The sequence below is a fragment of the Vanessa atalanta genome, chromosome 10 (genome assembly GCF_905147765.1).
Source record: "Vanessa atalanta chromosome 10, ilVanAtal1.2, whole genome shotgun sequence".
NCBI classification, from domain to species: Eukaryota; Metazoa; Arthropoda; class Insecta; order Lepidoptera; family Nymphalidae; genus Vanessa; species Vanessa atalanta.
The window spans coordinates 3790351-3807902 of NC_061880.1; the positions used below are offsets into that span (position 1 = coordinate 3790351).

At 29.7% G+C, this 17552-nt stretch overlaps 1 protein-coding gene across 1 annotated transcript; it reads right to left on the reverse strand.

Moving 5' to 3' along the window:
* Window positions 1–6944: 6944 nt before the first annotated feature.
* On the reverse strand, window positions 6945–17259 carry LOC125066945. Its single transcript, XM_047675278.1, has 8 exons — window positions 16948–17259; window positions 13431–15903; window positions 13068–13326; window positions 12827–12943; window positions 11783–11892; window positions 11483–11615; window positions 10488–10729; window positions 6945–7498 (listed from the first exon to the last, which is right to left on the reverse strand). The coding sequence occupies exons 1-8, from the start codon at window positions 17066–17068 to the stop codon at window positions 7423–7425; spliced, it is 3531 nt and encodes a 1176-aa protein (XP_047531234.1). The 5' UTR covers window positions 17069–17259; the 3' UTR covers window positions 6945–7422.
* Window positions 17260–17552: the final 293 nt, after the last annotated feature.

The following is a 17552-nucleotide window of genomic DNA, read 5'->3' on the forward strand; positions in this document are numbered from 1 at the left end:
AATCTATACTATAAAGTTTAGGACCTACCTGTCCGATTTAATTATTTTTTTACTTTTTTTACTAATTTCTTGAGAAAGATTATATATTTTCTACAACAATATGCTACGCCTCCACGGGGAACCGCGTGGAGCAGCTAGTGAATCCATAAAGAAGGTTTCAATGGTTGAACACGTTAGTATTTAATATCCCCAAATCTGCTAGTATTCACATTACAAACTAAATAAAAAAGTTCTTTATCACCTATGAGAAATAAATATCGTTTTTTGAAACAAAGAGAGGGAGAATATAATACACGAACATATTACCCTTCAGTCCACTATATAGTCTTGATCTAAGAGTAACATGTGATTCATGTTTAAAATACAATTAAAAAAAAAAAACAAGATTTACACAATATCACAACATCTATTTTATTTGTCTTTTAATTGACAATAATTATATATTACACATTGAATTAATGAGACCACGCTTGAAATTCGTAACAAACAAAAAATTATTATAAACTTATATATGACGAATTATGATCCAACTCAACAAAAAACGTTTCACAGAATTAAATGTTCGATAAATTTTAATCTGACCACAATTTTGATAACTATGCTCTACTCAAAACAGTATCATTACATCGTGCGAATAGCACAAATTATATCTTTTTTTTTTAAATAGAGCTCAGATTTTAAATAGATATATCACTCATTTGCACTGCTTTGGTATTAGGTCGATATATTATAGTATTATTCATTTTCGTTCAATATATTTTACACGTTAATCGACTAAATACTATAATAGTCCGAATAAGATTTACAGATTACTTGAAATTGCGAGATCACATTTGGGGAAGTCCTTGTATGTCATAATTTTATTTTTAAATAAACAGTTCTGTTAATGATGTCTGTTCAGTGTGTTTTTCTATTGTATAGGAAAAATGTTTTTAAATTGTTTATGCAAAATGTACTAGAAATATCATGACAGATTTTTTTTATTTACTTTCAGAATGTAACTATTGTGATTACAAGTGGCTTCCGTAACCGTAGCACCGACAAAGTCGTTTATTAAGTATTATAAAATATAAATTTTAGAGGTTATAATAAAAAAAAGTGCTAAGTCATTTCCTTAACTTTGCCATAAAAGTGTATTTTTTACTAACACCATATATTTCCTAGTGAGACTTCCCCAAATCGGTTTTAATTTGATCAATTGTGACTAAACAAATTGTTCAGAGTAATAATTTATAATTATACATTTACGGCCTTATTTATTAACTTTGTTTAGCGGTCCTTTAGTGAAACATTGTTTTGTCTCTTTCTTTCATCATAGATTCGACATTTGCAAGAAAAAGATATTATTGTTCAACTAATCAACCCCTAAACAATATAAAAATTTAACGTAATACGTCATTTAAATAGAACTAATTCCAAATACAAACAAAAAACATAAACAAAAGTATCCTTACATTTTAACTTTTCCAAATCCTCTTCAAAATTTCTCGATTCTTAATCAAATATTACAAGTAAATCTTAATACAAAGCTTTGATGTGTCACACACAATTTATACTTAGTAAAAAATAAACTCTTAAAATTATAAAGCACCAACATTTCGTGCAATATCGTGCATCACATTTTAATATGCAAAATAAACGATACTCAAGTCTTAAGCTAATTAAAGATATTTTTTAAAATATTAATCTTTGTCAGGTGGTTCAAAATGTGCACGCGAGGTGCACTACGTCACTAGTATTTTTTTTTTAAATACTTAGGAGGCTAATAGTGAGTCATATTATAGTGAGCTAATCAAACACATTTTACAGCATTCACTTAGGCGTCTCCACAGAGGGAACATTAGCAACGTATGTGTTGTCAGCACACTTTGCATCAAATTATCAACATTATTTGATACAATGTTGTAAAATTCTTCATGAATCTACAATGAGGTTGTAACAACAGAAATTGCCAACTATACCCAGTGGAGACGCGGCATAATGAGCAACTAATAAACTAATTCGTATATTATAATAAAAAGGGGTTTTACTTTTCCGTACTCCCTGTTTCCGTCTAATTTTCAATATTATCCATACCTTATACCACATACCGAGAACAAATACGTTACACGTGAAAATAAATTTAATTATTAAATAGTACAAAGAATCGTAAAACATATTGAATTGCTTAATTACCGTTTCCTACTACACATTAAACATTTAAAAACTAACCTACACATATTTGTTCATACTTTTTGGCACATGATATAAAAATCTCATATTATCATAGATATGTCGTTATACTGATTTGATCATGTATTTCAATTTCATGATCATGTTAAATTTAAATATGAAATATTGGCATGCCAAGAAATATCAACAAGACTAAAAATCTTCAGAATATATTCTAATTTACAACATTTAAACAACGTTCAAGCAGTGGGGACAGCGGCTACATGATATATAGCTTAACTAGGAAACATTCAAAAATATCCATTCAACAATCCCGCTTCATGTTGCAATTTTTTTAAATACCAATTCCCAAATTCGTATAACCATTTAGGGAAACATCGCGCGACCTCGCTCCTCGCAGAAACGTAACTGACAATTATTACTATTGACATGAGACAATTATAAGTCACTATATCTCTTCCGTATTCGCTGCTTATCGGAGAACGACATTAATTTTAAACGTGACCTCGATAAACAACCAAAACGCGAAACCAGTCAGCGACGTCCGCCCTCCCAATAGTTATATCTATAGGCAAGATTTATTCATAGTTATAAAAATGATTTTGATATATCGAATAAGTTTTGTTAGTAACAATGTTGAGATGAAAATAATATTCTTATAAATTAACTGAATCATATAATGAGACAGCGTTTTAATTTAATAATTTACCCTGAATCCTAATTAACTATATCAATTTTTTTTTTAAATTGTATAAAATTAATGTCTTTGTATATAAACCCGTATAAATTGTCAATAATCAAGAAGTATAGTTGGCCGAATAAGCCATCTTTGCCAAAAATCTAAAAAAATATCAAACATTTCTTTTGGACCGCTCTTAAAAACAAAACCTTTTAGTCAGCTGTTAACATTTTGATACCAGCAACGAACATTATGCTAAGTTGAATCTTGATCTATTAAAAACTTTTTTTATTAAATCTCAAAATTAAGCGACGTATTATTTTCAACCACTATTTAAATATAACAAATGTATTTACCAAGTTATAAAAACTTATTTAATATCCTCTACAGTAAATATTGTTTGGTGTATTCAAAAACAACAATAACATTTACTCATATCAATACATAAGGTAATATTCATTGCTTGTATCGATTTATAGATAATGTAAAGAACCTAGGTGCACGAGGGAACCAATTGCATTCCATTTTTTAAATTTGCCATACCCTTTACAATTCACTTTTACTTTCGTCCATAACTCTAAAGATTGTCACTTAACTTTAGAAGGACACTTCGCAAAATCAACTACGAAACACGTAAGACCGGTTTCTGAAAGACTTAGGCTATGTTTACGCATAAAATTCACGTTAAGTCGAATACAACACGACGGATCGCGTATATCGATCTACACGTAATTAACTCAGATTCGAGTCAAAATCCACGTGTAACTTTTCGAATAAAGTTAGTTGTGTAAGAGATTGCTGGAAACATTAGAAGTGAGAATTTAGACTTAAGGTTTGAAAACACATAAATGTGAAAAAAAAATATTAATATTAAGAAATATCCTGATTTTACTTTTAGTACAATTGAGGAATCCTGTTGGAAAAACTAAGGACACCATGTCAAGAATTCTTCGAAAAATAACATGACGGAATACGGAAATACTTTATAAAATGAGAATATTTAATAATTATAATATTATGAACACTTACGGTTAATTTAGTAGCAAAGTTGCAAGATAATTAAAATTTTATGAATTATTATCCAATAAAAACCTCTTAATGGTCTGTTATATGGTATATGGTAACAACACCAGTTAGTATAGTTAGGCAGTTTTAGAACGGTTTATGAGAACAAAATATTATTATATTGTTCGAAGACGGGAATTTTTACCATACACGCGTAAACAACTTTACAATACTGACAATAGTTTTGTATAAAATTCCTGATAGATGATCATGTGCTTAGCTGACATTTATAAAGATTAATAGACAGTTTAAGAATAGTTTAAAAAAGTTAGAAAATCAGAGACAGACCTGTGGAAGTAACACGTGGAAAATTCAAATCTTTAAATCCGAGCACGCATCACTCAAATATACTAATCGATGTTTAGAAAACCGATGTATATTTAATCAGCGATTAATCGGTACGAATTTTATACTTCAGTCTTTCAAAAATCGGCCGATCTATATCTAATCTACGACATCAATCATATTGAATTCAAGATTTAATTATAACTAGAAAGCACATAAAAGCAATGTTACCATTGAAGCCTTATTCTAATTGACAATAGAGTCGAAACAATGCGTACATTATTTTACCGTGTCACGTTCATCTGGATAACTTTCGCAATTGATATAAATCGCATGGTTAATTTCCTGAACACACGTATCGTCCATTAAATTTAATGCGTCAAGTAAACTTGCCTATTGACATTTTTCAATTGACACAAATGTATATTTATTCATTTTAATATCGTCTTTAGATTCGAGTTCATAATATATATTCCATTCCACGCGGTTTATCGTAGAGAATAACCACCTGTTCAGAAGATATTAGTGTCTAGACACTCTGAAGTCCCTTTTTCATTTATATCAGCAATTTCATTAAAAGCGATACTAAATCCATGTACAATATATTTTCTTATGTAATGTTTTCATTTTAAATATATTATCAGTAGTAATATATTATCGATAGACACTGTATCGTCCATAAGTATAGGAATTCTTAATGTAGAAATACTTTTAGTAATGAAATCTATCTACAAAAGTTATAAATATATTTATTTTTAATAGTGTAAGAGAGAAAAAAATTACTTGGATCTTTTTATCTGCTAAACTTATATAAGAAATAGAAAAAATGTGAATTTATTTGAATATAGAACCTAAAATATCACTTATTATAGAATCTATTTACAGGATAAGGACGTAAGTTTAAAGGCTGATATTATTTGAGGTATGTTAATTGTAAATAAAAATAATTAATATTCTCTACAGTGGGTATATGACCGAAAATATAATTTTCATAAATTATTGTAAGCGTGTACTGTAGTTTGTATGCGAAACTTTGTACTTATGTTTCTCAAAGTATCAATTAAATTGAAAATGTATTTGAGATATTTGTCTATTTATTATACATAAATATATGACGTAAATTAGACAAAACCGTGTTTTAATTGAGCGTATGCAAGTGGCAAAGTACGTGAAGCTAAAATTAACTTCAAACTTCCTGATAAGTAAATTAAGACCCTGTTTTAATTACATACTAAAAGTCATTAAGGTTTAAACGCGAATCAATGAAATTAACAAAATAGAAACTTGCCCTATACAACAAAACGAAATTGGACTTGTACATTTTTAATGACCATTCTAAAAGGCATTAGACATGCACTGCAGTTCGATACTTCCGTTTCACCGTGAACCCAGTGCTACGAACCTGAAGTCCCTGGCTAATGGGAGCCTAGAAATTCTGAAAACGAATGTTAAAACAAACCAACTGCGCTGTAAACAAATTTTAGTACTACTCCACCAATAGAATCGCTTCACACTTACATTAGAGCAATTTCATTGGTTGAAATTTCTCACGTCAAAACTTACATTGAAACATTATTATTGGTTGATGTTCGTGTTCTATACGTTCAAGACTTTATGATCTCATTGGTTGATATATTTAACGCCATCTTTGTGCGAGAATCTAGCGAGATTTTTTAGTTAGTTTTTGTCTATATACATAAAGCTTAAATCAACTTCTAGTTGGCAAGTTCAACGTTTGTATGTATTGCTGTGCGTATACGAAAACATTAGATATATTGAATCGATCGTGTAACTTAACTTATAATTATTTATTATTATTATATTATTACGATAATTATTGAAAAAAATTATACATTTCATTTACATTCAATTGATATGATATCTTCTTGTTGGAATTCGTAGAATGTATGGTTAATTTACAAAACATACGTTATTTACTTACTCGTATAAATTCGTTAAATAGTTATTAGTTTTTTTTTTAAACAAATTTAACCGGTAAATAAATTGAGCAAAATAATTATTCATATATTATATACAGATGTACCTAACCTTGTTACGATTTTGCATCTGTGACAAACTATGATAAGAAATGTGAATATTTTTTATTTAACTTACACATTAAAAATATTTCTAAGTTATTATTTACAATACTAAGTTATAATGAATGAAATATTAAATTAATTTTAATTCTAAAATTTTTAATCTTCAAGGTTATTAATTTTTCGACTCGTTCACTAAAATGATCATTTTATATTAAGAATACTGCGTTTAAGTTTGTATAATTTAATTTTAAAACATTAATATTTCTGTTATTCAAAATGAAGATCAATCGTAATAACTTCGCTTAGTCAGTCTCAAGATTTGTTTATCTCTAGGACCTTGTCCGTGACGATTGTAATAAATTTCCAAAAATAGATTGTGCTAATTATAGCAAATCCGTATACCATTTACTTTTGTTCAAGTAAAGGGTAATATTGAACGTTTATAACAATTTTTAATCACATATCGTGTACAATCACATCGTCCTATTAAAGATTAAATATAAGATTTCCAATCCTGGCGAAAACACCTTGTAACGTTGAAAAACGTAAGTGTAAATTGTTAAAAATTTTACAATAATTATTAATAAATGGTATGGTATTTATATACAATGATCTATTCATAAAACATTATATAACAAAATAAGAAAAATAGTAGCGATTCAACAAAACATTTTAAGGTTTCCTTATATATAATCTTATAAAGAAATTAACAATTTTAAATCGAATTCAATTAAACTTAATAAAAAACAAATGAAATTCACATGAAGATCCTTATAGACTAACTCCTAGCAACACTTAGACTTGAAATTATAACTAAAGTCACATCAATAGTTCCGTAACAGCAGAATTTGAACGCGTCACCAAACGTAACCCGCACAATTGGCGTAGATAAGTTTTTGGAAGGACTTCTTCGTTCTTTGGACGTTACCTTAAATCCACAGTATAATTTGAACATCCACACTACCCTAAATATATAAAATGTCTGTAAAAAAACACGGTCGCCCGCGGCCCCATGTACGAGTCAATATAGACCGCCTTGTAGGCCGGGAACATGGGCCATGGGTACACGGGATAGTGTATATAAACTGGATTGTACGGGTAATATTGGACTTGAGGAGGCGTCTCGTATTGTCAAATATCTTGTTGAAATCGTCCGTCTCTAGACGATTTCAACTGATCCTAAGCGATTTGGTAGGATAGCTTGTCGTCCGCGCAGACCTTGGCAGTGAGCAAGCCGGGATTGCGTTCGTAAAAGCTGCAAATAAAAAAAAACCAAATATAATAAGCTGATATTTTCGTACTACGGTTAGTTTTATTAAAAATTTCTCGCGATTGATTTGTTAAACAACATTTGATGAAAATGTCACTGATTGTGTTTAATCAATATATTTATACACCAATTACTAACTGAAGATATGATGGAATAAACTCCAAAACATTTTCCTTAAAAGTGACCTTTGCCCAGCTGTGGGAGTTGGGACTTTTAACTATATATTCATACGCTCGAGGGTCGATCACAATTGTACGCGATTCGTGATATTTTATAAAATCGAAACGACTGACAAGGTGACTTGAAATTAAAATATAATATTATTTCAAAAAAGGGGACTGAAAATTTATATTACATTATTATTTATGAACATATAATCTCTTTTATTTAGTATAACATGAAAATGTACATTTTCATGTTCAATTATTGTAACTTTTGAAAATATTCAATTGATTTTATCATTATCACATATGTTTGTATGTACCAGTAAATACTTCAATACCTAAATACCTCGTCAATAAGTTTACAGGTATATTTGGTAACAAAGCATTGGTATAACCCTGTGGCATGCAAGAGTGACTTAATAATCGTCGTAACATATATAAATAAATGTATAATTTAATATGTCGTTGTTGTCGCTTAAATCACCAAGGCAAAGCTGTAATGAAAGAAAGATCGATAGAACTCTACTAACACTTAAGTTTAGCAAACAGCGCCTAGAAACTTTTTAATATATTCATAGCTACTGCAAGGTTAAGTTGTAGTCTACTTTATATGGAATTTTTACACAAAAACTAAAAAACAATATTCGCTACAGCTAATAATATTAATTACACTTATTAGTTATAAAAATAAGAATTTATATATAATCTGTTACTGCTAGACATTGTATCGACGAAAGCACCAATAAAAATCAATCCGATTTTGCTACCTTGCTAACTGATGGGCCGACTAATATTACAAGTTCACAAGTATATGTTTGTTATTACTAACCGATTGAACATATCTTAATAATATTAAAAATAGACGTAGCCTGGAACTTATACATGATACAATAAAATAGCATATAATTTGCATGATTCCCTTGAAAATTAATTGGACACAGAGATGTGCGCACGGGGAAAGGGCTTTATAGAATAACGCTACGACTCTTAGAAGCAGAGTAGTAACGATAAACGTTATTCAATATCGAAAAGTGTATAAATACAATTAAAACTTAACGTAAGCGAAATAGGAGGGCACAACTGGTTTATTTATAAAATGTTAAGTAATCAAATTTCATACATAGATAAATAAAATCCAAATTAGCCTTTATTGCTAAATAAAAAATATATTTAAAAAAATTGTGTTAAAAATACATAAAATTAGTAAGTTCATGGATTATCACACGTTTGGAATGACACGATGGCCTGGCTATTCCTTTAAAAATACAAAAAACCCGCTGAGGATTTTTTGCCGACTTTTCTCAGGTTAATTTATTTTTTCAAGCCGGTGCTATAGGTATATTAGGTGCTAATAGGTAATAGGTAAATATTTACCTATTTCTTGGACCAGAAATAGGTAAATATAATATTTAAATCAATGCTGCACTGAACGATTTGAAGCTTACAATAATAATATTTAAAATACAATAATTCCCTACAAAAAAAAACAGTTGTAAATAATATTAAATTAATTTATCTGATGTGAATGTGTAAAAGAGGCTACTTGAATAAATAATATTGTTATCATATGATAAAAATCAGCTGTTGATAACGACTCAATAAGCTGCTGTTTCACACGGTTACTTATCATAATATTATATAAATAAATAAAGCTATGAGTCGTGATATAGAGTCAAAAGAATTAATATCATCCATGTCATATAATTAAATTCTGATATGATTAAATTCTGATAAATTGTGTTCATTGGTTTATATTGGATAATAACATGATAAAATATAATAAAAAATTACAGGTCGGTTGTTTTTTCAAAAACGAGTTTCGATTATCGACTAGAATTTTTTTCAAAAATTACCTGCGACTTATTTGAGCATAGTTCGCTTTCTCAATAAATAAAGAATAATCCAATAATTATGAAATTTTATTGTATTATGCCACAGTGATGCTTATATAGATATATATTTTTTATGACATTGGTAATACGATGGTAAGTGGTCGCCACCGCCCGTTGAAGTTGGCGCTGTAACCTCCTTCCTTTTCACTCATTCCTTACATTTTTACTCAGTGCCGTTAATTTAAATTGATAATAAACCAAAGACTTGTAGTTTTTTTTTCGTTAGATTTGATATTTGACATTAAGTAGAATTGTTTATTTTTTCATGACTCCTTGAGTCGTACACTTTTGGATTTTTTTTTTTTTGTACAGCACTATTCCACTTAACTGCTTAAATCCACTTTAATTTTACTAACATATGTATATATACTAACATATATTAGGATAACTATTTCACCGACTTTGAAAACGCCATTTTATCACGGATCCATAATGAATACCACAGATTATTCAATATACCGAAGAATAATATCGCGTGAATCAATGCCAAAGTTGTTTATTTCTATTTACTCTCGCTGTGATTGGAATAGGCTATAGATTTTTATATATAAGCTGTAGCATTATATTACAAGTTTATATTTAGCATATAAAGCATAGTGGCATACGTCCAAGTAAAAGCTAGCTTATCTAGATATTAATAAATGTATAAATTAATTTTGAAGAAATTCTGATTATATAGTTTTATATACGTTTTATTGATAATAAATAAAAAAAAAACACTTTCAATGTCAAAATAGCTTGTCCTAAAGGTTTCTGTGTTGAAACAAACAGTTGGTCAGGAAAAGTAACAAACACGCTATCTTCAAAATTAGAAGAGTCTTAAACTTTTCGGCAAAGATTTCGGATGATTATTAATAATATAAATAGTTAAAAGAGTTCGTCTTATTTATAAAGAAATCTTAAACATTCTAAACTTACCTCAAACCTCGTTCTTGAAGCCTCTTCATGACAGCTGGCTTAACTCGGGGTTTCCCGTTGCTGTGCAGTCCACGTCCGGTTATGAAGAACAGGGTGTGCGATCTAATGCCAGTTCTGGCTTGCGTTTCTCTCAGTTTTTGAATATGTGTGTCAAGGAATAAATCGAGGGATTCCTTTGCTTCCCCAACTCTAAGGTAATGTAGGTCGATCGTGGCATTATCAGCGCAGTTTAATGCGTTCAACTAGAAAATAAAAATAAAATGTTAAAATAACGTTTTAATAAGTTTCAAGGCTAGTTTACAAATAAATACTATCATTCTGCCCATACTTTAATATATAGGAAATCTATACACAGTTGCAACACTTCAACCAAAGGCCAAAAATAAATAATTTCGTATAAAACCTAATAGCGTCATACTGGATATAAAATATTTTCCTTGTTAGGTTATGGACTTTAATAAAGAGTTTTATGCGCTCGCGTAAAAAACATATTTTCATTAATACTACCGGTATACTATTTTTGTATATTTGGCTACTGGTATGGTATACCTACTATATATCTATTGGATTTATTAATCTAACGGTAATAATTTTTACTTTCACTATCGATCTGTAAGTATATAATTACTGTTAATAGTTATAATTATTATGTGTGTGAAGAACTACGTATATGAATTTTAAAGAGTTTTTTGTTTTTCCAACCTCGCACAAAAAAAATACCTTGATATGGAAAAATCATACAATAATATATTTTTAAAACATAGGCTATATAGTATGTACATATATTAGCAATAACATTTTATTTTATTTCAGTAACAATAAGTCTCTTACAGTTACAAACTGAAATAATTGCGGATAAATCCGCGGACACAGCCAGTTATAATATATTTATAGTACGTACCATGTTTGTATGTACAATTAAAAAAATATATAAATGAGCTAAACCTTTATAGTATAACACAAGTAAAACTGGACTGTTTTCTAGTATCACATACCTGCATAAGTGTGGCAGCGGCCAAACTGTTGGCTTGTTCATATTTCTTAGTGTGATAAGACGCGTACTCTGAGTAAAAGGTCGCTACTTGAGTCATTCCTCTTCGTATGTAATCTTGAGCCTTTTGAAAGTTTCTATAAATTAAATCATATGATAATAAATCGACACGTTATCTAACTTATATTATATATGCGGGAGTTACCTTTTTGAGTGTTACCAGTAAAAAAGTTTTGAGAGCCCCGCTACCAAGTAAATTATACAATATTATAATTAACAAGAAATATACGAGAGAACCACTTACAAGTTTCGTCTTGACAAATGATTTTCAGCCTGGTCGCGATACATCTGCACCGTTTCCATATCAACCTTCTCCGGAGTCGGTAGCAATGGCCATTCGACTTTTGACAGTTCCTGAAATATAAGAAGAATCTAGAAAACGGTCGTGAAATACCAATGATAGGAGAACAGTTATGGGATACACGCATCAAGATTGCAAGTCTCTAAGCAATATCTTCGATACTAAGAATATAAATAAATCGACTTTTTTACGATTGATTTAACGCCCTCGTGAACACTTAATCGCAGATAACTTCAGACATAGTTATAAAGGACGCAGAAAACTCCTAATGATACTGAGGCGTGAAACACAATACTATTTAATTAGACGTTCGTAAACTGACTTGGTATGCTTGATTTTTTAAGTGACATTGTTAAAACAAATATTATTGGTTCTTTTTTCTTCAAATTAAAACATTTCTGTTGCAGACAGATAAAAAAAATAACTGTAATTTTTAAGTTGCATTTTTAGTTATAATAGTTATCATTCGAAGAGTGAAAATATTACCTAGTATAGACGAAACCATCGAAATATATTCTACGATAGACAAGAACGTTAACGTAAACACAATGTGTTCAAATACTGGTAAGAATAAGTAGAGCGATAAATCTTCATGATGTCACATAATTAAACTATTAAAATATACTATATCGCTCGAATAGGTTTCTCACTACCAGAACGCCGGGAATTTCAAGGCGCTTACGCTTTTCCTTGACAGTATGACCCTATAGATTTGACAGATGATAGAATGACGTCGCCTTAAAAAAACATTTTTTATCCTATATTTAATCACTACAATAACAAGTAGTTTAACTTACTTGACTACTGAATTTTTATTTAAAACCAGGTTTATACTTTAAATCGGTAAAAAGCAAAACAATCTGCAATTATTTCAAACATTGAATCCAATAAGCAATAAATTAAATTAAATCCGATACATGACTAACAAAATAGTAATAAGTTCTTTTATATTTCGTTTAAAATAAGTCTATAATAATAAGTCCTTACCTTCTTCTCTTTATCGAGAATTTTCTCTTGCCTCTCTATTTCCTTCTCCATGACAAATTTGCTGATGCCATTTTTATCGTCAAGTATATTAGCCCGACCCGTTGAAATCAATAGTACCTGAAGTATGACAATATTGTAAAATAATATGCTTAAATTATTTTTATTATTTAAATTTGAATAATTATGCTTTTACTAATAAAATATCAATTTATATATTAAATAGATAATAAATAGGAAATACCTCAACAGTTGCTTGAAAATTGTTGTCATGAGCCATAAGCAACTCAGACAAGATATCTTTGGAAATCTCCGGAAACAAGTTATACAACTTATCTCTTGAAAGTTTGGCTGCTAAATCAGCAGGTTCCCGGTTACGCCATTCTTCTACATCTTTATAATACAACGTAAGTGCTAAATCCATGTCCATAATTTCTTTAAAATCTGGGAAATCAGGTTCTCTTCCGTCTCTTAATAATTCCTCTTCTTTTAATAATAATAATCTAAAATGTAAAAATTAAAACCATTAATTTTACCTATTGAATGTGTAAAAAGCAATTTCTTTTTAAATTATAAATGACACACTAAATTAAAACAAATATAAAACCTCGCAGTTTCTTCATCCTGTTTAATCATTAAATTTGTTTGTTTATAACATTGTTCCAACTGATACATTAGGGACTCCATCCATAAAGCGTTGATCTCATTCAAGAGCGACGTACGTATACTAATCCTAGGCTCTACTGAAGGTGGATATTGCATATCAGCCCGCCCAAAAATCGCATCTATCTGTTTGACGAACAAATGTCCGATGTTGATATTTACTATCTTATCAAGTTCATCTTCAGATGTCGTTTCGCCGTCACTTGCTTCGCTATCATCATTTTTAGAAGTACAAACACTATTGTCATTGTTTACATTTTCATCTGATAGTCCCGATGTACCCGGAATATTACTTTCGTCAACGAGATCCTCCGTATTATCCGAAGCACTTACATTTTCTTCATTATTTTCCTCTGTAATACATTCACCGCGCCGAATTTTCCTGATTTTTAAGCAATGTTGTGAGTAATGATTGTCTGGTATTACAACGTTTTCTTCTATTTGTCGTTTCAATTGTATAGATGCCTCTGACATTGCAATTTCTCTTTTACCTTTTTTTGTATTAACAGGTGACAAAGTCTGAACTACATTTGGCTCTGGTTCAATTGGTGATGAGGACTCATTCTGATCGGGTAAAATATCGTATGCGGCTAAACATGTGCAGAGATCTTCATTTTCTTCTTCTACTTCTGTGTCAGAAACTTCGTTTGTATCGCGTGTACCTAATTTTTGATTATCCACACCATCAAGAACAATATCGACTGCCCAATTAACATCACCGTTACAATTATCAAAAATATGTCTTAAATCGGATCTTGGAATATTCTTAAACAATTTCCGAAACAAATTAAAATGTTTCTCTTCATTTCCGCACCGTGGCATATCATTTAATATTTGATTATTAGTGGTAGAAGTGCTTTTATCTAGCATCCATTTATCAGGAATCTTAGTGTTTTTCAATTCCACGTAAGATTCATTGATATCTCTCGATGTGGCTGTTATTATTTTGAGAGGATTTTTTAAAACTGAAATTTCAGTATCGCCTAATTCAATGCACGTGGAACTTGACTTTTTCTCTACAATTACTTTTGTCACTTCTGGTAAACGGCTACTTTCACCCCAAGATGGTAAAAACATCGAAATTTTACTCCAATCCTGACATTCTCCCACCGATGCTAACAATTGTTCATTTTTCGATGATTTTGGTAACTCTTTTCTTTGAGGTCTCGCTTCAGCCGATTGAAGACATTCGCTTTCTTTTACTATATTATTTGAGTTGTCGTTCCAGTCTTCTCCATTCTCCCATTCTTCTTCTATTTTTTCTATTTCTTCTAGCGATATTTTCATTTCAGTCAAATTCGTATTTTCCAATGAATTTTTTGCGTCTTTAATCTCACTAGTTTGTAAATTTAATTCCTTAAACAAGTTTTCATCAGACATTTTAGAAGAAGAAGGTTGTCCAGTAACATCTTGATTATCTGAAATTTGATCAGATTCCTGGCTTTTATTGTCCATATTTTTTGTAGGGATATTTTTATCATTTTCAAGAGGAACAGTTGTTTCGATTTCTCGAACAATAGGAGGTACAAGTCTTAAAACGGGAGGTCTCATAGTAGATTCGTAATGGTATCCAAAATATCTTATTAAAAAGGCACCAGTCACACCATTTTGGTAGGTGTCAAGTTTTCTTTGGATAGTATGAATTGGAACATTATGAAGTGTATGTCTCTGAAGTTGCTTTGGATTTCTTGCCCAGGGTGTATTTGGTTCAACTACTTCAACTATATAACCATTCTTAATGCCTTCATATACATAAGGTTTCATTTCCCAGAGTTCCACATTAGTATTATCAATAATTACTGGACTGACTCCTTTAACCATACTATTTCTTGCCATTCTTTCGTTTCGTTCATGAAATTCTGAAAGCCTGCTTTTGTCAAACACATACAAATTATTCTGCATAAAATAATTATCTGTACTGAAAATGTGAGTGGAATAGTTTCGTTCACTCTGCACCGGATAAATAGCATCAATAAGTTTCTTTGCAAGGTATGTCTTTCCACTACCTGATAATCCACGCATAATAATCAAAACACGTACACCGTCTTTGTGGTATGATAAAATTTGTTTCAACTGGTCTGTCCAAAAATTTTGAGAAGTTGTAATTTTTCTTTTTGGATCTCGTTGCGAAAATTGGGCTGGCTGATTAGGCTGAACTTGTTGGCATTGTTTTCTTGATGCACCAGCATAGGAGGTCACACAATTTGTTTCTTTTGGAATATCCACTGTAGAATTTGTACTTGGAGTCTTGGGTATATTTTCACAACCCATGTTGTATGAATTAACATTTTGTTGTCTTGTGTTAATTTGATTTGCACAAACATTTTCTGTTAAAACATGTTCTTTTGTGTCTGTCCAACTCGGTGACTCCAAATTACAATCCATCATATTTATAATAGCATTTGCAGACTGTTCAACTGTTGAAAAATAAAATTATTTTTATTGAAGTTATTTTATTTTAATTGTTTCATGGTTATATTGGTTATCTGAAATTTAATATTAAAAATAGTTAATAAAATAAAAAGTTAAGAAATAAAAAATATATTTTCAAGGGAATAAAAAAAGGGATAGGCCATTGTTTTAAATAATTATTTTAGGGAAAGTGAAGTATACAACAACAACCAATAATTACAAATATTTATCTAATAATAATGAAAGTATTGCACAGAATTACAGGAGTCTACTTGAATTATATGAATAAATATAAATATTATAATGTATGAATACTACTTAGGAACATATTAAATATTCAATAATTAATGATTTTAATACACCATAACATTCTATAATAGATACAATAAATTAATAGATATTCAGTTTGTATATTCAATTATACAATTAGTGTTCGCCGTACTGGTATTTGTCCCTAATTGACTCCAATGTTTCTATTTTTCACATGAATGGTAATGAAAAAAAGGAAAGTTCATTTTTTTAATTATTCTTTTAATCCTGGCTATACAACTACAAAATAATTCTGCAGAGAATAGACAATTAAAAACACAAAATTAGAATAATGTCATTATTTATCACAAAAAACTTAATAAAAGATAAGTATACCTCATATGTTTCACATATGAACTTAAATAAAACACAAACTTATATCCCATGAGTGTAGTATAGACTACATGGACACAAAAAACAAACAGAAAGTCATCTTGCAATCGATGCAACGCACCCCCAAATCAATCAATACAGCCTTCATCCGGAACAAAATTTTATTAAAGGATTATGAACCTTCCTATCAAAGGTATTCAGTCTTTTACAGACAGAGCATAGAGTTTAATTTGTTGTACCTAGATAATATTACTATACATAGCATACTATAGACATCTACAAACTCTAGGAAATAATGGCGCGCAATACATATTGTGTACATGAATATATACATGCATGTGTGGAAAATCAATAAACAAGATGCATTGAATGAATAAGTATACTTTACACGATATATTTATACTTACGATCGCCTCCGCAATCTTCAACAATCGCAAACAGACAATCTCTGCTAAACGCATTACCAAATGTGTTCAAAAGAGTCTCAATAATATTATCATAATTTATGTCTTGATCTTGGTATTCCATGATTTTAGAGTACACTGCATGAAATTTACTATTTAACTGACTTTTACCAATGAACACATTCAACTAAATAGTTATTGATGATCCAAACAATACAAACAACACTAATTAGTATATTACGAATATCATAATCTTGTTGTTTTTATTTTAAAAGGTTGTTAATTGATATCATAATATAAAAACAGGGAAATCACAGACTGGGAACCGAAATGAGTGAAGACAGTATTACCAGTCTATATAACATTTCTCAGTTTCCGATTTTTTTTTTTTTTTTATATAATATTTACATTAACAAGTAACTTAATACCGAAATAAACCCGAATATAATACCGAATTTTATATGCAGGGAAAATATATAAATATATTTTGATTTTGAGCAACAAATCATATATGTAATTATAGTTCAGACAGCGTATTTTTTTATGGTATTATTAATTGAAAGAAATATAACAATAAAAGATTCTATTAGATTTTTTTTAATACTTAA